The 24,435-nt window shown below is 58.7% G+C and overlaps 9 protein-coding genes across 11 annotated transcripts; 5 read left to right on the top strand and 4 right to left on the bottom strand.

Annotated features, from left to right (window-relative positions):
* Positions 1 to 948: 948 nt before the first annotated feature.
* JDV02_006350 (uncharacterized protein) lies at positions 949 to 1,632 on the top strand (the record flags this gene model as incomplete). The annotated part of the gene is made up of 1 exon (XM_047987740.1): positions 949 to 1,632. The coding sequence occupies one exon, from the start codon at positions 949 to 951 to the stop codon at positions 1,630 to 1,632; it is 684 nt and encodes a 227-aa protein (XP_047843729.1).
* Positions 1,633 to 1,918: 286 nt separating this feature from the next.
* Positions 1,919 to 2,824, bottom strand: JDV02_006349 (uncharacterized protein). The gene has a single exon (XM_047987739.1). The coding sequence runs from the start codon at positions 2,721 to 2,723 to the stop codon at positions 1,989 to 1,991; it is 735 nt and encodes a 244-aa protein (XP_047843728.1). The 5' UTR covers positions 2,724 to 2,824; the 3' UTR covers positions 1,919 to 1,988.
* An 88-nt stretch (positions 2,825 to 2,912) lies between these two features.
* JDV02_010859 (DNA helicase) lies at positions 2,913 to 5,175 on the bottom strand. 3 transcript variants are annotated; one of them, XM_047992600.1, is made up of 5 exons: positions 4,611 to 5,175; positions 4,429 to 4,547; positions 4,329 to 4,363; positions 3,925 to 4,269; positions 2,913 to 3,867 (listed from the first exon to the last, which is right to left on the bottom strand). In XM_047992600.1, exons 1-5 carry the CDS (start codon positions 4,688 to 4,690, stop codon positions 3,070 to 3,072), a joined length of 1,377 nt encoding a protein of 458 aa, XP_047843727.1. In that variant the 5' UTR covers positions 4,691 to 5,175; the 3' UTR covers positions 2,913 to 3,069. The 3 variants fall into 3 exon arrangements, with proteins under 3 accessions (XP_047843727.1, XP_047843726.1, XP_047843725.1); XM_047992599.1 differs by having other exon boundaries at positions 2,913 to 4,363; XM_047992598.1 differs by having other exon boundaries at positions 2,913 to 4,269; positions 4,329 to 5,175.
* A 620-nt stretch (positions 5,176 to 5,795) lies between these two features.
* On the top strand, positions 5,796 to 9,934 carry SOG2_2 (RAM signaling network component). The gene is made up of 3 exons (XM_047987738.1): positions 5,796 to 6,757; positions 6,821 to 6,932; positions 7,000 to 9,934. Exons 1-3 carry the CDS (start codon positions 6,366 to 6,368, stop codon positions 9,385 to 9,387), a joined length of 2,892 nt encoding a protein of 963 aa, XP_047843724.1. The 5' UTR covers positions 5,796 to 6,365; the 3' UTR covers positions 9,388 to 9,934.
* A 351-nt stretch (positions 9,935 to 10,285) lies between these two features.
* On the top strand, positions 10,286 to 11,696 carry JDV02_006347 (uncharacterized protein). Its single transcript, XM_047987737.1, has one exon. The coding sequence runs from the start codon at positions 10,473 to 10,475 to the stop codon at positions 11,463 to 11,465; it is 993 nt and encodes a 330-aa protein (XP_047843723.1). The 5' UTR covers positions 10,286 to 10,472; the 3' UTR covers positions 11,466 to 11,696.
* On the bottom strand, positions 11,461 to 12,835 carry TSC13 (Very-long-chain enoyl-CoA reductase). The gene is made up of 2 exons (XM_047987736.1): positions 12,757 to 12,835; positions 11,461 to 12,665 (listed from the first exon to the last, which is right to left on the bottom strand). Exons 1-2 carry the CDS (start codon positions 12,788 to 12,790, stop codon positions 11,767 to 11,769), a joined length of 933 nt encoding a protein of 310 aa, XP_047843722.1. The 5' UTR covers positions 12,791 to 12,835; the 3' UTR covers positions 11,461 to 11,766.
* Positions 12,836 to 14,921: 2,086 nt separating this feature from the next.
* On the top strand, positions 14,922 to 15,994 carry JDV02_006345 (uncharacterized protein; the record flags this gene model as incomplete). The annotated part of the gene is made up of 3 exons (XM_047987735.1): positions 14,922 to 15,113; positions 15,182 to 15,326; positions 15,399 to 15,994. 3 exons carry the CDS (start codon positions 14,922 to 14,924, stop codon positions 15,992 to 15,994), a joined length of 933 nt encoding a protein of 310 aa, XP_047843721.1.
* An 801-nt stretch (positions 15,995 to 16,795) lies between these two features.
* On the top strand, positions 16,796 to 18,142 carry RPS8A (ribosomal protein S8A). The gene is made up of 3 exons (XM_047987734.1): positions 16,796 to 16,876; positions 17,239 to 17,313; positions 17,402 to 18,142. Exons 2-3 carry the CDS (start codon positions 17,250 to 17,252, stop codon positions 17,956 to 17,958), a joined length of 621 nt encoding a protein of 206 aa, XP_047843720.1. The 5' UTR covers positions 16,796 to 16,876; positions 17,239 to 17,249; the 3' UTR covers positions 17,959 to 18,142.
* JDV02_006343 (uncharacterized protein) lies at positions 18,054 to 22,068 on the bottom strand. The gene is made up of 5 exons (XM_047987733.1): positions 21,439 to 22,068; positions 21,042 to 21,324; positions 19,757 to 20,982; positions 18,760 to 19,701; positions 18,054 to 18,690 (listed from the first exon to the last, which is right to left on the bottom strand). The coding sequence occupies exons 1-5, from the start codon at positions 21,553 to 21,555 to the stop codon at positions 18,628 to 18,630; spliced, it is 2,631 nt and encodes an 876-aa protein (XP_047843719.1). The 5' UTR covers positions 21,556 to 22,068; the 3' UTR covers positions 18,054 to 18,627.
* Between the last annotated feature and the right edge of the window lie 2,367 nt (positions 22,069 to 24,435).

Below are 24,435 nucleotides of genomic sequence, written 5' to 3'. Positions count from 1 at the left end.
GCTTCTCCGGGCCAAGGCACAAGCCATTCGCGCAGTCGTCGCGTTTTGCATCGTCGCCGCCCCTCCCTCCTTCCCCACCATGCGCACACACACATATGGACCACGCCCCCCTTGCAAGTCAACCCGCCACTATTGAGTCTCTCGGCTGGGCGATCCGTTATCAATCAGTTGCATCGCGAGCCCGTCACGAGCCAACGGAATATGGACTGGCGGCTCCTCATGGATGTGGGCGTGCCCCCTCCCCATCCCTCCCATCCCTCCATCCCTCGTGTCCTGGCACGGGACATGGCAAGGAACCCTGCCTGGCATCTGGGAACATGCCCTGCTGCCAAGGTCGGATGGTGTTCTCACATGTGCCTCGATTTGCAAATGGACAGGTGGATGCCTTAAAAGTCCTGTGCGTAGCCGGGGCCACGTAGCCCATGAGGTTTTATTTCGTCGTGGTGCATCGACACCTGTGACAGGTCGAACGGGAAGCGCATAGGCCTTCCGTGTTGGAGGATGCGGCACGGGGACGGGAGAGTTCAGGATTCAAACGTCGCCCAAAGCTCCGGGCAGATCAGAGCGGCGGTCGGTGCCCTGAATTGCTCCGCCCGTGCGTCCGCGGGCCCTCCACGGGTCCTGCCCCTCCACTCACCACCGATGCGCCTCTCCTCCCCGACCCTTAGGTTCCCTCCCCCACCACTCGTTCCTGGCCTCGGTCCATCAGGCCGCACGAGAAACCTTGTTGACGAGCCTCGCCCTGACCCGATTGCCTGAGCCTCTGTCTGTCCGGCAATTGGACCGAACCGCCAGCATCCCAACATCACTTTTCGTCTGCCGCCGTCCCTACCTAGCTAGCCTGCAGCGCATCGCCAGAGCCCGCCAACCGCCGCCGCCAGCACGATACATCCCGGCATCCAACTGATCTTACACTCTCAAGCTCCTGTCACACCAAGCCGACGAAAGATGGCCTCGCCACCCTCCGCCGCCGACGAGGAGCGCCGCGCCCGCATCATCACGCACATGAACCACTCCCACACGCGCGAGCTCGGCCACTACATCCGCCACTACGCCGGCGCCTCCCCGCGCGACGCCTCCGCCGGCCCCCCTTCCATCCGGGACCTCACCCTGCAGGGCATGCGCATCCGCACCGCCTCCGGCCGCGACTACGCAGTGCCCTTTGACCCGCCGCTCGACTCGTGGGCCGACGCCAAGGCCCGCATCATCGACATGGACGCCGTCGCCCGCCGCGCCCTCGGCATCAGCGACATCTACGTCACCGAGTACCTGGCCCCGCGCGGCTTCGACGCCGTCGTCTTCGCCGCCGTCGTCTTTTACTTTGGCTCCTTCATCTCCCTGCCCTGGCTGCTCCCCGGCACCGCCGCCTGGACCTTCCTCGACGCCTACTTCCCCGGCGGCGCCGTCAACTTCCGTTGGCTCACTCGCGTCCTCTTCCTGCCCGTCGTCGGCATCCACCTCACCGAGAGCGCCCTCTTCGACAGGAAGCTGCGCCGGCACGGTGTCGATCGTGGTAGCGGCCTTTGGTGGGCTTGGGTCTCAAGCTGCTTCTTTGAGGGTCTCTGCTCCTTTCGTCGACTCAACGTCCTCATCGCCCGCAAGCAAGCTCAGAAGGAAGGAAAAAAGGAGTAAGTCATGTCGGAAACGAGATTGAATTGCATCTCTCTGTTCGGCCTTGTTACGTTGAGCAAGTGCTGTCTTGACCATGACTCCAGCAAGATAGGCTGTCACCCAGGTCCTGTTAGGTATGGGACCGCTTGGTTCCAGGCTAATCTAGCTTCATATCCTTACCACCGCAATAGCTATTACATTCAAACGTAGACTTGCCGCAAGTGCGTATTATTTACGTTTCCTAAATGGTAAGAGTTGAAAGGACGTTGAGCTGGGGGCTATATGAATTGATGACGGACATTCTTCGGCAAGCCCAGAAGAATATAGAGGCAGCAAGTATATAAAGCGAAAGGTCTGCAGATTTGCTTCTGCAGTATTTAGGGACCGGGCATTATCACCTCATCACAGTGGGTGATCAACCAGTCCCGGCATCGCTGCACGTCGTCTTCTTCCCCTTCAAGCACCGCACTAGGCCCTGGGCGCTTCCAGAACGGCCTTTCAAACCATTCAGGCCAGAACCCGCCAAACTCCCAGTCAATGATCGCTTTTATCTGGAGTGTGCCGGGATCCACTATCACGTTGTGTTGTCCAAGGTCGTTATGGCAGAAGACATATTCCCCCTTCTCCTTCCGCGGCCGCCAACAACTATTGATCTTCCATCGATTGCTGGTGACCCGTTGGGGAGGACACATGAGTGATTCTCCAGGTACACCAGGGGTGTCAGATCTTAGGCGCCGCAGAGTTGACACATGCTCCTCTAGCTCCCGCACCACAACGTTCTTGTCTTCTTCCTTGAGCTCCCTCATGCTGACGCCCTCTACATATGCGCTCTGGAAGTAGAAGGCTCCATCGTCTTCGAATGTACATTCGGCCCGTGGAAGCGGAATATTTGTTTTCTGTCGGAGAAATGGCAGAATCGCAGCGTCGGTCTTCCATCGTTGGGGATATGTAGTTGGCGGAATGATGGTCACGTCATTGGCTACAGATTGCCACTCGTGTCGTCGAAGTGTGCGCTTCATGAACCAATCCCCAACATGGAAATACTTCTTGTCGGCGAGTACAACGCAGCAGCCCGGCTCGCGACGGTCGTTCAGCTCTTTATTCGTAACCATGCTTGAAGTCTGGCGGAAACATTACCGGCTAATGGGTGATACTTCGTGACAACGTGGGCCGCAGTGTAGTCTAATTGTCGTCACGCCAGGTGCCAAGGCGGTAGGCCGAGAAGAAGGATACTAGCAGGTCAAGGGACTGTTTTGTCGTCTTGATTGCCAGGGCGCGGAAATAGCGGGGAGGGAGCGCTGAGTCAGAAAGATATGGAATATCGGTGCGGCCAGCACTTTCTATCTGTGCGAGCAGCACTATTCGTTCTATATAACATTGGGCTGACCTTCTTACCGCACTCATACGCACTCATGTGCCTCGGCGTCTCACGCTGCAAGGCTTCGGCATAACAAATCGTCATTCGTCATAGTATCCGTCGTACGTGCCTTGCATCGCCTGCGTGCTCACCCACTCCTCCGTCGCCAGGCCACGCACGAACCTCTTCTCGAGGTCGTCTGGATCCTTGTGCCAGTCGCAGGCAAAATCACAGTCGGGCACTGCCGATTCGCCAAAGTATTTGCAGATCGCCGCGTGCCGGCACGTGTCCGTGTCTTCGCAATACAGCGCCAGCGAGTGGAGGCTTCGCAGCCGCGCTTCCTGATTCGACCCGTCCTTGGAATCGCCGCGAATCATGCGCGTCACCCGCTCCAGGTCCTCGCGGCTGTAGTACAAGAAGCAATAGCTGGCGTTGCCGTCTCGACCAGCCCTGCCGGCCTCTTGGTAATAGCCCTCAAACGACTTTGGTATGCGCCAGTGCACGACGAATCGCACGTTGTTCTTGTCGATGCCCATTCCGAACGCCGTCGTAGCCACGATGATATCGTATCCAGGCTCGTTCCTGATCCACCGGGCAAGCGTCTGCTCCTTGACTTCCTTCGGCAGCTTTGCATGAAACGGACGAGCTCCGACCCCTTCGTGGCGCAGCGCAGCCGACAGCGATTCGCATTCATCTCGGGATATTGTGTAGATAATGCCAGGCACGCTGTCTGCCCGTTCACCCACCTGAGCCAGCTCTGCCCGTCGAGCCTCGGCCCGCCGCCGCTCATATACGCCACGTATCCAACGCAGGAAATCCGATAATCTATTGTCTTCCTCATCTCGGGTATACCGAATCTCAAGATGGAGGTTGCCGCGCTGCGGGCTCATGAGAAAGGTCTTTATGCGCTCAGGCGTCGTGTCGAGGCGCAACGTGCCGAGAACATCCTGACGTACCTGCGGGTTTGCGGTCGCCGTGAGACACATTATGGGAACATCTGGGAAGGTCTCTCGAAACCACGACAGCCGCTTAAAGTCTTTGCGGAAGTCATGGCCCCATTCCGAAATGCAGTGAGCCTCGTCAATAGCGATTCTGGCCAGTTCCTTCTGCGTGTAAACTAGCTTGAGGCGCTCGCGGAATTCAGGGCGAGAGCACAGTTCAGGTGTCACATACAAAAGACGAGTCCTTGGGTGGCCCGTCTCGAGGTCACGATGGATTCGAAATTTTTCGTCGCGCGGCGTATCGCCGTTGAGAGAGCTCGCATCGACGCCTGACGCCCGCAAGGCCGCCACTTGGTTAATCTAATGACTAGCCGTCAGTTGCATCCAAGAATGCCACAAGTCAGGCTCGTCCCACCCACCATCAGACTTAATAACGGCGACACAACGATTGTGACTGTGGTAATGTAGGAGTCAGCCCCTTGACTCTTCTGACGATACAGAGGAATGGATGCCACTTGCTGCCCTGATCCACGACGGCTGGAAGCTGAAAGCATAGGCTCTTGCCGAAAGAGGTAGCCGCCTGCACATACACATCGTGGCCACTGAGCGCCGCCTCGATGATTTCTCGCTGATGCGGCCTTGCGAGAATACAGTGTAAGCCAGCTTCACGGGCGTCTGTGGAGGGTCAGAACAAAACTAACCGGAACGCATCCTTCTGAAACTGTCTCCGAAGGGTGAAGCCGATGTCCGTGCACGAGTTTGTCCTCTGCAGAGCCGGCATGATGCAAGGGCCTCGGCCGTGGGGCAGATCGCGGCGAGGCTGTTGCGTCGACGCGTCGAGATCCACAACCTACTTACACGACGCCTCCACAACGCTGGTAGCCAAAAGAAGACGTCGAATGCACCGCGCCTACCCCTTCTCCCTCGACTGAGGCCGCGACGTGACGTCGGCAATGGCGAGCGGCTCCGGGACCTCGTATTTGGCGACAAAGCGTTGGGCGAAGAATCAGACGTGCTTGCTCCTGGTTGGTGTCGGGCGATGCGCTGACAGCCAATCGAGGCCGACACGAACTGTGTCGCCCTCCCGTCCAGGCCGTTGCACGGCAGCAGCGGGAGGCGCTCGAGGGAACGCAGGCGAGGGCGGGATGCTCATGCGGCTGGCTGGGAGGGACGACGTCGAGCACCAGGGGCCCCCTGGCTCGGAGGAGAGCAGCGGCGTTTGTTGTTTCCTTTTTGTTTCGGTTTCAATCGCGGATAACGAGCGGCACCTCCTCGTGAGCTAGAGAAAAAAAGAAGCACCGAGAAGCTGGAGGCGGGGCGCGGAGGCAGCTGGGCGTGCCTTGCATGAGGTGGCAGCCTGTCGCTGTCGCTGACAAGGGAGGAGGCAGCCTTTCCGCCTCCAGCGCACCCCGGGCCCAATCCACGAGCGGCCCCCCACTTGGCAGTGTACCGTACCTGCCTGTGCTGGGCTGCCAGGCATGGCTGGCTGGCCTGAGCCCTGGAGGTGTGATGGGAGCCCCGGTTGTCGGGCTGCCAGGCACGCCGAGGAGCGCCGGCGGGTCAGCGGCTGGGGCGCAGCAATGGACGCTTCAGCAAGGCCCCCAAGCCCCGTCAGCCAGTTGGGTGGCCCAAGCCTGACTTGCCTGAGCTGGGTCAATTGATGCCCGCCCTCCACTCGCTGCGTCGGGTGCCGAACGCTGACGGCGCACTGTGCATCCGCCCCCCCCAGCGCAGACCAATGACAGCCGTAGTAGCTAATGGCATGCTGTGCGCGCGCAAAGGGGGCATCAGTGCGTCGCGTCCTCACACTGTATGCTGGTGGTGGCCAGCCACCTCGCCTTCGGCTGCGCTACCGCCCCTTTCTCACCACCAGCCATGCAGCCGTGGTTTTAGGGGGTTTCGCGTGGGCACCTCACATGCACCTGCCTCTAGTCTCTGGAACCTCTTCTCCCTTAGTCCATCCCGCACATCGGTGCTCTCAACCACATCTGGAGAGCCGCATTCTGCACTACATGCCCAACCCAGCCGCCGCTGGCATCCGACATTGACCAGGCTCGCCTTTGCGATTCCGCTACTGCCGCCCAATCGCCTGTCTGCTGTGCATCGGTGGCTGTGATTGACAGCTGTGGCGCCCTTCGCCCGTCGGCGCCGACTCGTATCATCGCGGCGCCATCACAGCCCCGATCAACCTGCGCCAGCAGCCAGACACGCTGCCTCCCGACCACAATGCCATCTCGCGCTGCGTCCGCCAATCCGTCGCAGCCCCGATCGGTTTAAACGTCCCCGGACTCGCGTGCCCTGGCTTGAGACTCGAGAAACCAGCCTTAGCGGGACAGAGGGGTCTCTGAAACACATCCTGCCAAACCCGACCGAGCCTCCCCTTCGATCGACCGACTTTCAGCGAGCCTTCCTTCTCATCCGCATCGCGCGTGCGAAGCTCGCCCACGTTCATCGCCATGGACCGGTTGAACCGAATGCCCGGGCCGTCCAACGCCCAGGCATCGTCTCTCCGGGGCCTCCCCGAGAACCCGGCTCACGGACGACGCCCGGTACCGAACTCCGCTGCCACGTCCAACGGCCCTCCGCCGCCGCTCCCGCCCATGCCAAACCTGCGAAACGCTTCCTCCAACGCGACATTGTCGGCCTCGAACTCGTTGACGCCATCGCAGGTCATTTCGCTTGCCCGCGAGGCCATGCGGACCGCCCTCGAAAGTGAAAAGAGCCAAGCCGCGGAAGCCGGAGCCGTTGCGCCGGGGCTCCGGTCCGGCGTTACCATTGATTTGAGCCGCAAGAATATTCACAAGCTGCCAGAGGAGGTCGTCGATGTTGTCAAAGACGAGTTGGAAAGGTCGGTTCATGCCACCTCACCTTGAGATAAGGTCAAGCTGCTAACGCATTTCTACGTGGACAGACTTGCTTTGTCGCATAATCAGCTCTCCTCTCTTCCAGCCTGCTTTTCTGAGTGCACGTCGCTACGATACCTGAACATCAGGGGGAATCAAATCAAGGAATTTCCTTTGCCGGTATGAGAAACTACTCGAATGCTATGCATGAGGCGTTGCTCTGGACCTTGCGCTAACTCAAGTATAGTTATGCGGCCTGAGGTCTCTTGAGATACTCGATCTCGGTCGCAACCAGCTCCGGGTTCTGCCAAACGACATTGTGAATCTGTCGTCTCTCAAAGTCCTCTCGATACCAAAGAACCAGATCCGGGAGCTCCCCCTATGCCTTGCGGACATGGTTTCGCTCCAGGTACTCAAGCTGGAGGGCAATCCGATTAGCTTTCCTCCCATGCATACCTTCAAACCGCAAAGCGGAAGCCCACCCAACGATGGCAGTTCAAGAGATGCAGAGGTCACGGACGTGGCCACGACTGCGCTTATCAAGAAGTACTTGCGCCAGTATGCGATCAACGGGCGCATGGAGGCGGAGGGTACCGGCGACGAGTCTAGCGAAGGTGCCGAGACGCCACGATTTCCACTCAAGCGAGCCGCGAGTGGCCGCTTTCCCATCAAGATCAGCGGCTCTGATGGTAGCGATATGCGGTCGCCAAACGCCACATCACGGCCACCACCCATTCCCTCGAGATCCCACTACCGGGGCCTATCGCAACAAAGCACCTCTGGCCGTCGGCCTGGGGTTATGCCATTGACCATTGGCAACGTCAACGAGAGGCTTCGCAGCAACTCCGAATCGTTACTGCGGTCTGACAGGCCCGACGGACGGAATCGACGCATGGGCGTCGTAACGAGGAAGACGTCGGAGCTCGGGACTCTGGACGAGACGCAGGCCAATGTGCGATTCAGCCACTATCGGGGCTTGAGCCATGGCTCAGCGATGCAGGGCAACCCACCTGTTGCCAAGAGCCCCGCGACACCGACCGAGCCACACATGCAGCATCCCACATACATCCGGCGGCTCTCGGTTCTCCCCGAACGCCGACGCGAATCGAAGATCTTCGACCCCATCATCGAAGCGGCCAAGGGCATTCTCTACTCTGTGTTCCAAATACACCCGATGATCCAAGCACTCATGACGCTGACCAACGATGGGTCTGCGAAGAGGTCGAGCCTGGAGATTGTAGTCTACAATACTAATTCTCACCTTTTGGAACTGGAGGAGGAGGTTCAAAAACATGACGCAGCTGTGGCCGAGGGCGATGAGTACGCCACATGCGAGAACGAGCACATCCTGCGCGCATGCCAGACTCTCGTCAGTGCGTACGGACATGTGTGCACGCTCCTGGCGGACAACATCGATACATTTGTGGACAACGGAGACGCCCGTTATATCCGGACGCTCCTGATGTGCCTTTACAACAGTATCATGGAGCTCCGCGTGACCCTGGCGTCAGTCACGGCCGAGCAGGCCAAGCCCCGGCACTGGACGCAGCAGAACTTGGACAACGCCCATAACACTATACGCCCCTATCACCGCGAGCTCACTGCGACTCCAACTGCGGAGCGACCAGGTTTTGCGCGACACCGTAATGGTACGGTCGTACACAACCCTGCGAATCTGAGAGTGGCGACAAACGTTCCTGTCCCGCAGCTCAATGGAGGCGGTCGGACTGCGATCATGACGTCGGCGACTCCTCGTTCGGGCGAGCCGTTCCCGCCCATTCATAGCCGGGACATCAGCATCGACTTCTCAGAAGACGATGCACAATTCGACCGAATTTACCTGTCTCTTCAGAAGTCGATCGACGTGGTCCTCCGCACCCTGCCCAACTTCCATGTCCAGTTGACGGGCGGCTTGCGGCATGCCGTTGCGCATCGCGCCCCGGCCGCAGCTCTAGGACAGTGGAAGGCGTTGCTCGGCAGCGTCAACGCGACAATACAGCAGACAGAGATTTTGCGGAACAAGCTGTCGATGATCAAGCTCAAAGATCCCAATGCTAGAACTCAACTTGGCCTCTGGAGCCAATGTTTCGAATTCGTCGACGCGTGGCTGGCCATGTTGTCCCTCCTCAAGGCTGGGACCAACGCGATCCCGCTGCCGCCGGAAACGAGAACCAAGTTGCGACCGGTGCAGCAGAGCATCAAGGAGACGACCAACGCCATTACGCAGTCACCGTGGCAGTACCTGTTCCAGCGCGAGAATCAGGCTCGCTTTGGCGGAATGTATTCGTCTCAAAGCGCCTCCCCGACGCAGGCGCAACTACCGATCACCCCGCAGAGTGCAGCGCTCGGTCCGGCCATGCAGGCGACGGTTCCAACGACGCCTCATAGCGCGGCCTTTGCCGCTGCCTTCCATGGGAATGTCTTTGATCGAGCAGACGCGCTCATCGCCAACCCGGGCATTTCCATGTCGCGGAGCGGAACCATGACCCGGGGTCACTCTGGCTTCAACTCGCTGTCGTCCATTTCGTCCATGTCGTCGGATGGCAACGCGCCGCCGCCGTCGGCAGCCTTCAGCCCCAACAGCGGACTGGGGCTCGTGCCTCCACGCATGAACGGCAGCAGGGTGGCTATCTAGTCTGGTGAAAGGTAGCTTTTGGGGGCTTTTGCTATCTCGCTCACGAGATGGCCTCGATTAGAAGGGTGCTTCGTCTACAGGCAAACCCACATTTGATACGACGACACCGAGAAACAGCGCAATGTAGTCATGGGGCGTTTTCTTCGGTTCTTCTCTTGGTTTATCGCTTGTTTTTTTTTTTTGTTTATATGGCATAGCATTGGAGTTTGGGGACCCGGACGTTGTTGTTGATGTTATTCCTCCCTCTTTGGGTTGTAGGTTGGAGATGCGTGCTGGCGAGGAGCCAAGTCGAGCGGACTTACAGCTACAATTGTACATGTCGCGGCACACGGCTGGGTTTCGCGCTTCTCAGTGGGCTGACCGGATGGATTGGCACGGGTATACATTGCGCACGCGGGCATTAAAGGACCAAAAGACGGTTGCGGGGAATGGGCTTCATGGAGGCGACACTCGAGGATGCCGGGTGGCGTCGTAACTTATATCATTGCTAGATTTTTGGGGCAGATGTAATATCCAGATAGGCCAATTGATGCTGAGTATGTGTAACCCATGGCGAGTCTCTGGCTAATGGCGCGCTAGCTGTTGCATCTGCCGGAGCAGTCGGCCGTCTCGTATCATCTACATGGCAAGTTTGTTGCAATGGATGGGAGGGAGGCAGCTCGCTCGCTTTCATTTGATGCGGCAGCAGCAGAGGCGACAGACGCCTCATGCACCCCGCCGCGCGACGCCCCTCCCCCGGCCAATGTGTGTGTGCAATTGAATGCTGCATGTAGACTGTAGGTACGAAGTACTGCGTACCTTGCCCGACACATGGGAGTTGATCAGGTGGTCCGCCGTCCATGCATCTCTTGGTCGCTCTCACCCGCGCGTGTGTGGTGTTCAAGAAACCCCCGTCGCCAACGTCGTCACACATAGTCGTAATTACTATCATCCCCCTTCTCCCGCCGCCGTCTTCCCTCCCCCTCCCCGGGGGACTGACTCTCTTCCCTCATCGGACATTGACTGCCTGCGTTCCCGCGTGCCCCCGCCCTCTCTCTCAATCGCCACCAACCGCCACACCAACAAGCAGCATCACCATCATCGTCATGTCCTCCTCGTCATCGGCACAGCACCACCACCAGCCGCCGTCGTTGTCACTATCGACGTCGCCGCGCCAGACGACGGCCACGACGGCCACGTCCACGGCCACGGCGACGTCGACGTCGACGTCGAGGTCCCTGTCGCCGCCCACGTCGCTGTCACAACACGCCCTCCAGCAGCAGCAGCAGCAGCAGCAGCAAAACCAGCATCCACTACACGACGACCACCAACACCAACAGACGCAAACGCAAACACAGGCACAGACGCCCACACAGCAGCAACAACAACAGCAACAACAATCACACCCTTCTTCCCCGCCCCTCGCGCCGCTCTACCCGCACCTCCCCTCCCCCTCGTCGGAGCGGCACGTCGCCGAGGCGCGCGCCGCCGTCGTCGCCTCCATCGGCAACATGCTCGACTCGCAGCTGCAGACGCGCGCCTCGGTGCTGCACGACAACGCCGCCGCCCTCGACCGCCAGGAGCGCGACGTCGTCGCCGCCGCCGATGCCCTCCGCCATGAGCGCGAGCGCCTCGCCCGCGAGGCCGACGCCGCCGCCCGCAGGCTCAAGGAGCTCGGCAACGTCCAGAACTGGGCCGAGGTCCTCGAGCGCGGCTTCCTCGTCCTCGAGGAGACGGTCCGTCTGGCCAACGGCGCCGGTAGTGACCATGACGACCACGACGGTGGAGACGGCGGCAGCGGCAGCGGTAGCAGCTGCACCAGCTGTAGCTGTAGCGAGTGTGGGAGGGAGCGTGCCGATGCCGGCGGCCCTGAGGAGGAAATGGATGTGGATCTGGACCTGGCTGGCCGAAGGGGCGGCCCCCCTGGCAAGGACGTCGAGACGGACGCCATGGCCGTGGACGCGGACGGCACGCGCAGCGCCTGGTCCGACACGAGCCGCAGTCTCATGGAGCCCGAATCAAGTACAGGGACAGGCAGGGCAAAGGGATCCGACACTGCGTCTCTCTCTACCGGCTCTTCGTCCAAAGACGTGACCTAGGATGATGGAAGCTTACAAGCGCACCGTATGACGATTACGATGAATGATGATCACGGCCAAGCTCGCGCAACGAATACACGATCAAATACCGTTTCAAACCCGCTCCATGCCCATTGTATCAATACGTTATGTATTCCCTTTTCTGCCCCAGCACATCCCACTCTCATTCTTTTGGTGTAGTTGCACACTTGCGACGCTGGTAGCAGCGAGGCTTATCCTCCCATAGCAGAGTCACACTTCCACTCCTTGACTTGCCCAAGCGGCCATGTGGCGTCAACCGCCCCTACTTTACAACAGTGCTTTACAGCAAGCCGGGGAGGATGACGTAGCGCTTCTTCTTGTACTTGTCGCCAAACTCCTTGCGATATGCGCTCTCCTTGCCCCGCGCCCAGGTATACATCTGCGCAGCGCCCACACTGATGAAGACGGCGACGGCCCAGTCGCGGCTGGCGACAATGATGCCCACCCACGCCAGGATCTCGAACATGTAGTTGGGGCAGGTGACGAGCCCGAATCCGTTGCCCGAGGGGATCTGGCGCTCGGTGCCGCCAGGCGACCGCAGCGACGACAGGTACAGGTGCACCGTGGCGTTGCCCATCTCGGCAAACAGGTACAGGGCGGTGCCGACAGCGTCGATAACGGGGAGGTCTGCACGGGCAGCCAGGGAGCGTGGGTGATAGATGGACAAGGCACAGAGCAGGCCGGACAGGGCCCAGTAGAAGACGCTGTTCTTGAAGATGTTGAAGACTGGCATCGTGTTGGCCGAGAACTTGTGTACGAAGAGCGTCTCGAGCTCGCGCTTGACAAAGTGAGCGACGATCATGCCAAAGCTGAGCCACTGGGTGAAGGACATGGCCTCGGGGGTGGCGCCGGCATCACGGTAGATGTACGGCCGCGCGGCGACGACGAGGACGTGAATCAGGATCGGGCCCAGGTACTCGATGAGGAAGACGGTGCGCCAAGCAATCTGCGGGCCGAGGTCCTTGACGAGCACCTCGCCGGCGGCGCTGACGTTTTGCTCATCAAAGATGCGGGCCTTGCGGTTCTTGAGCGTCTTCTTCGTCGTCGGGTCGAAAAGGCCGATGCGGTTGAAGTCGCCAACCTTGGACGTCTGGGCGATGAGCTTCTTGAGGTCCTCGACGGTGGCCTCGGCAGGGAGCTCGACCGAGGCGGGGAGCCGCTTCACGGGCTGCTTGGGCGCTGCAAAGGGCTCTTTCGTTAGCAATTGCCCAGGCACAGGGACACAGGGGACGCGCATGGTGCTCGTGACGAGGGAGGCGCGTGCACGTACAGCGGTTCGTGAGTCTGAGCGTTGTGGGCGCCATTGTTGCTGCGCGGCTCAAGGGGTGGGTGGTCAAGCGATGTTGAGGATGCAGAGTCGAGCGAGGTGCGATGGTTGGGGGAGCAGACGCTAGCTATGTCGTAGGTACTCGAAGCTTGGAGGTACCTGCTTCAGTGACCTCACCCTGGCTGTGATGAAGGTCAGCGTACCTCGGTGGTGCTCTGCACCTCTTCTTTTTTTTTTCTGGGCAAATTACCTGTCAGCATTCATTAGCCTGTGGTCGCGCCGCAAGCTGAGGGTTTTCGCGCCGCAGGTACTTCGTACTGTTGCTAGAGGTACCTTGGCAAGTGACGACAAGTGGGGCCCCGCCAGCCCTACTGGACAGGGATGCGGCTTGACGAAACGTCGTCCCAAAATGGCATTTACAACAACTTGCGATGGCAACGAAACACTCTGCATCAGAGAGCTGAGATCTTTGTTCATCAGCTGAAACTCACCGTTTGCTATTGGAGGTCTATTTATCAATGGGATCTTCGAGTTTGACTGTTCATGAATGACATCAATAAAGCACATATTCTCACCTCTAGCTTACACGCCCAGCCGGCCGCGACCAGCTTTGACATGAGATGAGATCAGAAAACTACTATTCAAGCAATCTCTCCACCACAATTCATTGCTCTTCGAAATTCTCTGCTCAAACACATGAATAGAACTACCTTCATGCTCGTGCGCACAGCTGCGCAAATACGTCCCGTGACCCAGGCGCCTGTTCAGGCATCGCTCCCGTTGCCGCGGAGCAACCACTATGACGGCCTGTTCGCGACGCGCTCGCCTCAAATGTCCTCTGCGCGACCGTGAATCATACCAAACTTCCTTCTCCCAAACACCGCCGACATTCTCTTTTCTTGTGTCGTTTTCCACAGTCTCGTGCCTCGTCTCGCACCACGACGCTGATCCCAACCGAAGCGGCTATCGCTCGTCCTTTACCCAAGACTCCCCCATCTCGAGCCAAGTCCGCCCAATAGGCTCATTATACCCGCAGCTTTCGGCTCTTTGCCACGTCTGTCGAAGCCAGCGGCCTCTTGAGCATCAGTTTTGTGGCTTCACAAAGCCTAACGAGTACCCCCTCAATCACCGACCCCAGGCTTCCCTGGGGACCCAGCCCTAGGATGAATCCGCTCGCCCCCAACTTCACCCCCTTGACCAGTCCGAACAAAAACGCCTCACAGTTGGCGGATCATAATGCGCAGCTGGCGGTTCTTGCCCAGCAGGCCGTCAGCCCAACAGCAACACCGGACCATGCGTCCGGACTCGCGTCGAAGCCGGTCGTTGAAGCCCCAAACCACCCCGGTTTTCCACCCCAAGAGACTGCAAATTACCCTCCCCAGTCAACAGACTATCGCTCTTGGTCAGGAAATGCGGGATATATCGGCTATGGCAGTTATCCTGCCCTTCGGGCTCATGCCCAGCAATGGCCAAACGCATACCCCCCTTCTACCAGTGCTGACTACTACAATCAGACCCAGCTGCCAGCTGCCATAAACAGTGACTCGGAGTTGAATCTGGAAGGTAAGTGCTAGTACCTCCCTTAAATTCATCTACTTGTGGCTGATCCTGCAATAGGTGACGACCAGACGGACCCATTTACTGGTCCGGCGATGGCTACCGGTATCGCAGGCCCAGAGCCTCAGGTCACGCAGCATCAAAGGTACCCATCCCACTCTTTTACGACTGAGAGACAGATGGAAGCGTTTGCCAGCGAGCACGGCTTCCAGTCCGTCAACACCAACCTTCCTGATCGCTACGCCCCTCCACCTCACTTGATGGCTCAGGGGGAGGCTTCATCCTCATACGCACACTTACCCTTTCCACACAGTGCCCTCGGTACTCCTCGATCCGGAGACTATCAGGCAGAGGAAAATGCACCCGGTCAGACAGCCCTGTCCCAGGGCACCGTGAGCAGCCCTTCGGCCCCGAGCGAGAAACCTCAAAAGCGAGGCGGACGTCGAAATAGAGGGCGCCGCACAGAATCCCACAGCTCCCGCACAGGTGCCGTCCCTCAGCATGCGCGAAGCTTCTCAACCGATACTAGAAACTCAGGTATGCATTACAGGGCGAACTACTACGATGGACACCTACGGTCGGCATCTCAAGGCGCCCAATACTTCGATACCATGTTGGCGGGCCTCGCAGCTGCACCGCACCAACCTGCCCCTAATCTGACTCCTTATCTAGCTCAGCAACAAGAGCAGCATCAGCAGCCGCTCGCGGTACACAGTGACACGCAGCTTCAGTCAGCGGACCTGCTTCCCGTCCAACCCAGCCAAGCCGCTGCAGAGACGCCTGCTCCTCGGACTCAGTATGCCGTAAGTCACCCAACACCCTGTACGCACCCCCTTGAGGGAGTTCTAGGCTGACACGGTGCGACCTACAGAGCCCGTATGTGACCCAGGTTGCGATCAATGCGACCCACGGTTTCCCTGTTGCACATCAGCCAGGGACCACCAACCTCGCTTTCGATCCATCGCAGCCAGAGTTCGGTGCGGCAGCGCAAAACTCACAGCATATGACGCAGCAAAGTGCGTTTCCCCCCGAGCCGTTGAGAACACCTGTGCTCCTACACGAGTCGCCTGAGTTGACCGAAAGTCTAGATCCTGGATCGTGGTCACAGTCAAAGACATGGATGAGTCAGGAGGCGACAGACCGCGCCGCCTTCTCTCGGCTCATGACAAACCTTCACCACATCGGGGTAGACAAGTCGCCCTTCATCCCGCAGAGCCCGTCGGAGATGGCCGCTCACAAGGCCGCCTTTGCCGAGGATCGACGCAAGGAGCTGGAGGCAACGCTTCGCCAGCGGGAGAACACCGCGGAACGCAGGAAGCACTCGGGCCTCACAAAAGAAGAGCAGGAGCAGGCTGACGTGAAAGTTGGCCCGCTGTTTGGCGGCCGGCAGCTGAGCGCCGCCTTCTCCCCAGTGCTGGGCGCGCCAAACTGCTTCAACAACAACGACCCGACTCCCGAACACTTGCGTGCCGACTGGCCCACGATGGCAGAGTACAAAGAAGCGCCAGTCGGTCGTTACGGCCGCGCCTTGCCCGTGCCGCGCATGAACGTGGTCGACCCCGGCTACGCCCAGGCCCATCCAGACGCCGTCTACAATCCCGATGGCACCATCCGCTGGCAGGCCAAGTTGCCGGTCCCCAACTCGCATTTACTTCTGCCCACCTCGCCACCCGAAGAGTGGTAGTTCCTACACAACGCCCACGCATAGCTTTGAACCTTTCCTGGCTGTCGGAACACAGACACATATATATTAGCAACAACTTCAGCTGACTCGATCAAATGTACGGCTCTGACCGCAATGAATGAGAGACAAAAGTACCAGAGACTCTGTGGCAAGGTAGACTCCGGCCTGAGGGGATGCTGGTCTTTTGAGTCGAGCGGCGAGATAGCACTTGCGAGCAGCTGACACTGACTAGGGCAACTCCCTTTCCGATTTGTAGCTCACGACGCCTGAGTGAAGTTACAGATGGGCCGCGGAGCTGAGAATGGTGATCAGCACTTTCGCGAGCAAAGCTTGCAGGGCCTATGGATCGCAAAAGGAACCGTCACGTGGACGTTCAGGATAATGTCTAATGGATGGAGGAGCATACAGGCCTGCGCCATGGTGGCGCAAATTAAAAAAGGAGAAGCAAATGTACGATACGAACACTGTGCATAGCACGCTTCACGTGCGCCATATGTAGCAGTTCAACCACGAGCTCATCACAAAGACCGTTTCAGAGTTTCGACGTTGAAAAAGAGAACATTGTGGTGCATGGCACGGGTCCCCCGTTCCGACAACACACCACGCCCCCAAAACGGAATAGCTCCCCACTTAGTCATCGAGTTGTCGTCGCCTGTAACGGCGGCCCATCAACGCGATGGCACGTGATAGGGTCACCCGGACTAACGCACCCTCCGAGAAGCCCTGAGAGACCGGTACGTACCTGGCGCTAGCGAAACCCCCGTGCCCACAACCACAATTTTCGTTGCAATTCAGCCCTCCAACATCGTCCCCCGTCGAAAAGTTCACTCCTCCCACATCCGCCGACAATTCGATTGCACTGGTGATTATACCATTCATCAGGTAAGACGACACCACATCCTTCCGATACACCATCGCGACGAAAGACGAGAGAGAGAGAGAGCGCGCGCGCGCAGAGCACAACCACGAGCAGAAAGACGAGGCAGCCGTCACCGGCTACATCGCGACGTTTTCTCAATTCGGCCGCGCGGGCTTGATGGCGATTTCGATACCCCAACGATCTCGTGCTCCTAGCTACATGTGGGCGTCTATGTCTACCAGGCATTTGCTCGCCTTTGCTCCGTCCTCTCCGGTCCTCTCAATCCTTCGGAGCTCCCACCTCTCTCTCTCTCTCGACCCTTGTCGGGGTTATCGTGAATAGAAGCAAAAAGAAAAGCAGAGTGCTGACACTCTTCGTCCCGCAGAGCTCGCAATCATGGGTATCTCTCGCGACTCCCGCCACAAGCGCTCCGCCTCCGGTGCCAAGCGCGCATACTACCGTGCGTAATCCAAGAAATACAATATACATACAATCGAAAGCCCGTATGGTTCTTCGTATAGATCATACGTTCTGACCTCTGCCAACAGGGAAGAAGCGCGCTTTCGAGGCTGGCCGCCAGGGTGCCAACACCCGTATCGGCGCCAAGCGCATCCACACCGTCCGCACCCGCGGCGGTAACCACAAGTACCGCGCCCTGCGCCTCGACTCGGGCAACTTCGCCTGGGCCTCCGAGGGCTGCACCCGCAAGACCCGCGTCATCGTCGTCGCCTACCACCCCTCCAACAACGAGCTTGTCCGCACCAATACCCTGACCCGCTCCGCCGTCGTCCAGATCGACGCTGCCCCCTTCCGGCAATGGTACGAGGCCCACTACGGCCAGCCCATCGGCCGTAGACGCCAGAAGGCCCAGGCCGCCAAGGAGGGCAAGGTTGAGGAGGAGACCAAGAAGAGCAAGGCCGTCGAGAAGAAGCAGGCCGCCCGCTACGCTTCCCAGGGCAAGGTCGAGCCCGCTGTTGAGAAGCAGTTCGAGGCTGGTCGTCTCTACGCCATCATCTCCAGCCGCCCCGGCCAGTCCGGCCGCTGCGACGGCTACATCCTGGAGGGTGAGGAGCTTGCCTTCTACCAGCGCAAGCTGCACAAGTAAGCGAGCCGAAAGGCCGCTGTCGGGATGGTGCGGGGCCGGAGGGGGCACGATGTGTGGCCCTTTGGTATGGTGTTCAAGGATTTTCTCGCTGTCTTGTCGTTTCAGGGCATGAAGAGCTTCATAAGCATCGGGACGGGTCCATAAGGAATCAAAAAGATATTTCTCACAACCAAGACATTATGACACTCTTGGCACGCGCATTCAAATTGAACGGGTCGTTGTGTACCTTTTGTCCCCCAGTGACCACCTAAGTTATTTGGCCGCTCTTGGCTGCCAGTCAAGGCAGAAGCGGAAGGCTTCTCACCAACAATACATTTCTAGTCACATGTCGCCAGACGCCGCTGTCCTCGGCTGAGACTGCTTGTCACCGATATCGACATATGAATGCCTCCAAACGTTTCATGCCTTGGATTTTTCTTCTTCCCTCGGGGCAGAAAAGGCCCCTGAATCGTGTGTTCACGACCATCGCGCCAGATAATGCTTCCGACGCCTCATCTTACAAACAGAGCACCCTGTGTCGACACGATGACACTTGTGTGAGAGAAACGCGCGCTCAAAACGACCGAGTTTGTGCGAATGACACCTGTGGTCCATTGCAGCAAGGCGCTGTCTTGTCTGATGCTCCCGACCCCAGGTATGGGAGCGGGTTCCATCACTCCGCCCCTACGCCTACGAAAATTGACGCTTCAAGTCGGCCCATTTGCGAGTCAGAGCCTCATGCTGCGAGTTGATCTACACGTGGATCCAATGTTAGTAAATGATGTGCTAGCCGCAACCGGGGAGATAGGGGATGTCACGTACCTCAGCGTATTGCATCTTCGTCTGGACAAGCTCCTCTTCCAGCTCGGACATCTCCTTCTCCAGGCGTTGATTCTCCTCGTGGACGTTCCCGTTCCGCTTCATCAAGTCGTCCCTCTCCATGTTCCACTTCTCTTCAATTTCGGCAGGCTGCTGCTCGATGACAACCTTCAGTTCTCGGACCTGGCCCTTGAGGCTCTCGTTCTCGTCCCGCAGCTCCTCGTTCTCCACCTTCGTGTGCACGAGCTCCGTGGCTAGGGCAGCTTGTTCACGGTCGCACACCTGGACGCGCTCTTCCAGCTTCCGGACCTGGATGGCAAAGTTCTGGTTCGCCGCGCGGAGTTCCAGCAGCTCTATCTCGCGGTCTCGCTCGGCCTTTGTCTTTTCTTCCCACTCGGCCGTGTACAATTTCAGTGTCTCGGGCGTGATCTTAACCTCGCAGGCGTCCCTGATCAGCTGGTCTGCCCTGTACACTTCCTTGTCCATGCTCGAACTAGAGCTTCCGAAGAAACCATTCTCGAGAATGCTTCCTTGGCTCGGGTCCTTGTCGATATACACGTCGAAGAGCTTGTCCTTAAGGTGCGTCGTGAGCTGTTGCATATCCGAAATAGCCAGCAACGTGCTGGCGTTCTTCTGCATCAGCACAATACCAAAGCGGAGGATTGCCGACAGGCCCTCGGACAGAATCAGGTCGTAGATTCGAAGCACCAGCTGAAGAGGGAAACGGTACGCGAACAATGTCAGGAACCACTGTGTGGCATAAAGATGTGGTGAGACGCCTCGCCTGTGTAAGTGACAGTATAGTGCAGGTTCGACATCCTCTAGCAGTCGCTCAAATTGGTAGAGGTGCATGTGCAATCCCGGCATATCCTGGATGAAGAGGTCCCGGAGGCGGTAGTGGTTCATCATGCGAACTAAAAGGCAGAAGGCCTCCTGCTCTGGCATCTGCAAATTCTGTCAGCGACTGAAGTCACTCATCTCTAGTTGGGTTGGCACTCACATTGAAAAGCAGGGGCATTATCAGAAAGTTCATGCCCTGTGCATATCCCACCCCCTCGTCGAAGAGAGCGTAGGCCTTGCAGACACCAAACAGGCCCTCCTGAAGCCCGGCGGCGGCCGCAAACTTCGAATAGCTTGTACGGGCCCCAAGATCGCGGCGAATGGTCTTCTCCAGCTTCTGCAATACCGCAGCATCCTCCTTTTCTCGCTTTTTGCGCTCAGCAGTGGCTGCAGCTTGCGCTTTAGCAATGGCCTCTGCGCTCTTTTCTCCCTTCGGGGAGATGCTACCATTGCCGGCAGACTGTTCAGAGTGCACGGATGATGCCGAGGATGCTGCGTCGCCGCTGTGTGTGCTGAGGTTGCCATTGCTGACTGTGCTCGACGTTGTGCTGTTGCTCTGTCTGTTCTTGTCCTTGTCCGTGCCCCTCGCTGCAAGCTCTCGGTAAACCGCCTCAAGATCCTCGTTCTTGCTCTGTGCTAGAACCTGCCAAATAACTCCCCGAATGGCATGGGGTATTCCCGTGGCGATGGCCTTGTTGAGCTCCTCGGCACTGGTGCGGGCTACTGCGGCAGGTCCCTCATAGACGACTGACTGCCACAGATCCCAGTCAACCTGTGTGTCCGGCATGGCTGACGGGCCAACATTGACACCCGAGGCTGTCCCGGGGGCCAGCGCCTTGTCTGGCCCAGGAAGAGATTGTGTAGGGGTCTTTTCGGTGGGTGAGGCATCCCCAGCTTGGTTGACCAGGCCTAGCGCATCGGTGGCCCCATCTGAGCCCCCGCCGCCGCCCGCAATGCCAGCCTCCTCTCGCATACGGACTGCTTTAAACCTGTCCTTGAGGCTCTCGCGGTTCGGGGCGGCTTTGCCATTGGGCGTACCTTCGCTCTCCTCCTCCAAACGGCTCAACATCATCTCCGGGTTGCTCATCAGGGTCGCAATGGAGCTAGCCGTATTCCTTCTCGTGGATGCTTGTACAGGTGGAGAGGTTTGATTGTCCTTGCTAGATGTGTTGCGCGAAAGCCACGAGAAGGGGCTTGTAAGCTTTCGGGTGGGAGGTTGTGGCTTGGGCTCTGGAGGCGGTGAGGCAACCGCGGCCAACGGTGGTCTCGGACTCTTTGCGGGCGACTCGGGTTGGGGCGACCAGGGCATGGAGGGCAAAGCGCTGGTGAGGCCGCCCAGAGACAGCTTTCTGCCGGACGGTTCTTTTTCGACAGGGCTGTGCGACTCTGCACGAAAGTCAGTCTCACGTCTCTTGGATGGGCTTCCAGCATGACAAGCTTCTCACCCTTGGCCTTGGCCGGGGCTTCATCGTCCAGATCGACATTATCGAGATTTGAGTCGTGCGATATGCGTTTGGAGACTTGCGACGAGGACCGGTGTTGCTGAGGCTTGGTATCAGTCCCGGACGAGTCACGGCGACCATCCCCAGTGTCGTCGTTCGCATCGGGCTTGGTGTCTCGCTCAGCGTCGGGAGGTGGCGGGCTCTTGCTGGCGGATGCAGATCTTTTTGTCAGGGACCGCACGGACACGGCGTCGACAGCATCTTCAAACGAGTCATTCTCGGCAGCCTACGGTTGATGCAGTCAGCAACGGTATGCAGGGCAGCGGTCGGGAAGCGCAGCAGTCGATGGTCCGTGCCGCGCGCAACTCCATCACCTGCGGAGCAGGGAAGAGGGACGTACAGCATCTGGCTCCGAGGCCGGTGGGGACGGGGCAGCAACATCTTTTGACTCTTGTGCTTGATGGTTCTGTTGACTGTCTTGCGCCGCCGAGGCCACGTCGTCGTCCTGCTTAGACATGGCTTCGATGGTTCCCCGGCGAGGCAGCCGGGTGTTCAGGGAGGAGACGTGAACAGGGGATTGCCTCAGCTCAGCCAGTGGCCATCAAGCAACGACCTTGTGGCGCTCGAGACCTCCTGGTGAGGGATGAATGTTGTACGCTGTCGTTCGCCGGTCGGCCGTTTCGTGGACGAGAGTAGTCTGCCTGAAGGGGAGGTATCAGGGATGCGTGGCGTGAGGTCCCAGTGGGTAACTCGAATTTCGCTCGATGTCGTCTTGGGTCGCTCGCGCAGGGGCGGGCGGCGAAGAATGGGGTCGAGAACGGGCGGCGCAGGCTCGAATCGAGGGTAAGAAGTCAAATGTGCCAGTCGCCCTTGGGGAGTAAGGTAGAGAGAGAGAGAGAGAGAGAGAGACAGAGTAGAGTGGGCGAGTGAAGGGTTACGAGTTCGAGGGGAGGAGCTCCGACAGCACGAATTAGGGGGGGACGACAAGTTTAGGGGCACATGGCACATGCCGTGGGGCATGGCATTGGTCTTGTTAGCATGGAGGTTTCGTTGACAGTAATTAGCCTGGCTTAGCACAGGGAGCGGCAGGTGCTCGCCTTCCACTTTTTTTTTCTTGTTGCCTCTGCCTCCCCAGTCAGGCGGCTCGCGAGGGGCATACGTGATTTCAGGAGGCCAGGTCCAGTAATTGGGAGCTGCCAATGTCATCTCAGGCGGTTCACCTGCTGCTGCGCGAAACTGCAGCTACGCAGGTACTAACTGCGACGAAACAATGGAGCCACTCATACTCAACAACGGGTGGACCGCCACTGGGCCGCTCCCCCTGGTGCTGGTGGGGGCATAAAAGGCCCGCTTTGCTCGGCAGCTTCAGTGGGCCGCGTCTCCAGGATTGGCTGCCTGCCCGCCCCTCTAACGCATCCATCCGTCTTCAGGGCGTTTTCGTGTGTGGATGGGATGGTTGCTCCGTGGCCAAGCGGTCAGCGCAGGGCGAGCAAGTGGCCACAGGCGGTACGACCTCCACTCCATGACATCCTAACTTCGTACCACCACCTGGGCACCAGCGACTGTAGAAGCAACCTGGAACCTGGAAGCAGGACAGATGCCCGCTGCTTTGAATGTCCCTCCCTCCCGTCGGGTCGTGTGAAATCCTTCCATGGCTTGCCCGCTGCAGCAAACGTGCACAGTTGCCCGTACCTGCGCTTGTACACACGTCGCCAGCACACCACCTGACCCCTTAGTACTTTGTATGTCGTAGGCCTGCACCGCATCTGGACCGCCAGCCAAAGAGGGCCCTGCTCGCAGCAACCATTAGTACTAGGTACCTTAGCATATGGCTCTCATTAGGCGACAGCATGGGGCCGCCCAGAGACCCCGTGCCAGCGTGTGGCCTCTGGCGGTCAACGGGACGGTCTTGTTTTCTCTTTCAAGTCGCAAACCGACGGCGGCATAATATACAATCATTCTTGGGCGAGGCAGGCATCCCGATCCAATACACCACGGAATGACCGCCACCACGGCCTCTACTCGGCTTCATGTTCGCAACGGCGCGCTTCCCCATTCCCCAGCAACAAGGAACAATGATCGCATCGCGTGACACTCCCCCCCCTAAGGCGGAGCATCCTGCGACTTTGTCTCACATCGCGACGCAGACTGGGTCGATGGCGAGCGCGTACAGGGCCATCACCGGCATGGAACGTGACGGCACCTCACCACTAACGTACGGTGGCACAAATACCAGACGCGGGGTTAGGGCTCAGCGCGAGCAGAGATATAATGCATCCATGCCTTTCCTTGCCCACCTGCACCGCGAAGACGACAACGAGGGGAAGGACATTGAGTCGAAGCCTTTGGCGACCTCGGCTAACATGCCATACCTTATGTCATGCAACGTTTCGCTGCTCCATGCATATGCTGTAGTCGCTAACTTGGTTGTTGCACAAGATCAATGTGACAGCAGCCCTGTTGCTAGTACCTAGTTCCGATCTCCAACGCCACGGAAGAAGATCCGAGTTCGTAAGGGAGGACCGCTTGCCGTACCCCCACTGCACATCATACAGCACATCATCAATGGTTCGTGTCGCAGAGCCGACAAGGTCCTTGGCATAGTCCAGGGTAGGGATGCTTAGCGAAGTAAGCAGTCAATGTGGGCAGAGTCACGCGCGACCAGGCCGAATGGGAAACTGACAATGGAGCGGCGACCCGATGCGAGTGACAAAAGAGGTGTTTGGGCGCCATCGAGATAAAGTCAATCCGTCCCACGTCACAATATGATGGCGTCGTAGTGCTGTGAAAGACCGGGCATCAAACAAAGTGCGACAAGCATCGTATGCAAGACGGCAACACGCATATGTTGAGACGCGATGAATCATCACTGCTGGCGAGGCAAGCAAGCAGGACCGGCCCGCATCCATAGGGAAACTCTGTGCCTCGCGAGGCTTCGATAGAGATGCACGGCACTGCAGCCGCATTCAAACGGGCATAGGCCATTCACGGAGAGGCGCGCCAGGGGCCACCCGAGACGCGGACAGCGCGTGGCTCGAATAGTCGTCCACATCCATGGATCGTCAAAGGTCCTGCAAGGCGGCCGTGGCAGGCGTCACGACGTCGGGTTCTCTCTTGCCCTGATAGGAATCGCGGTTCTTGTCGACCACAGCAAGACAGCCCGATGCTGTCCTTCGAGTAGGTAGACGGGTGCCTACTACTAGGTAGTAAGGGCGCTGTGCGTAGGATGCCCTGGGTGCTTGTTGTGTCTCGATGCGTACGCGTGAGTCGCCGGTACGCAGGTATCTTTTATGGGGTTGCCTGGCCTGGGTCGTGCTGCCGATGGGCGCAGACTGGCTGGGGCAGATGTCGGGCACGTGGTGTTGAGAACTTGATGAGATCCGTGGATCGAGGTAGC

Source organism: Purpureocillium takamizusanense, chromosome 5 (genome assembly GCF_022605165.1).
Source record: "Purpureocillium takamizusanense chromosome 5, complete sequence".
NCBI classification, from domain to species: domain Eukaryota; kingdom Fungi; phylum Ascomycota; class Sordariomycetes; order Hypocreales; family Ophiocordycipitaceae; genus Purpureocillium; species Purpureocillium takamizusanense.
The sequence above is the reverse complement of the archived record's forward strand: the minus strand, read 5'-3'. Positions and strand labels throughout refer to the sequence as shown.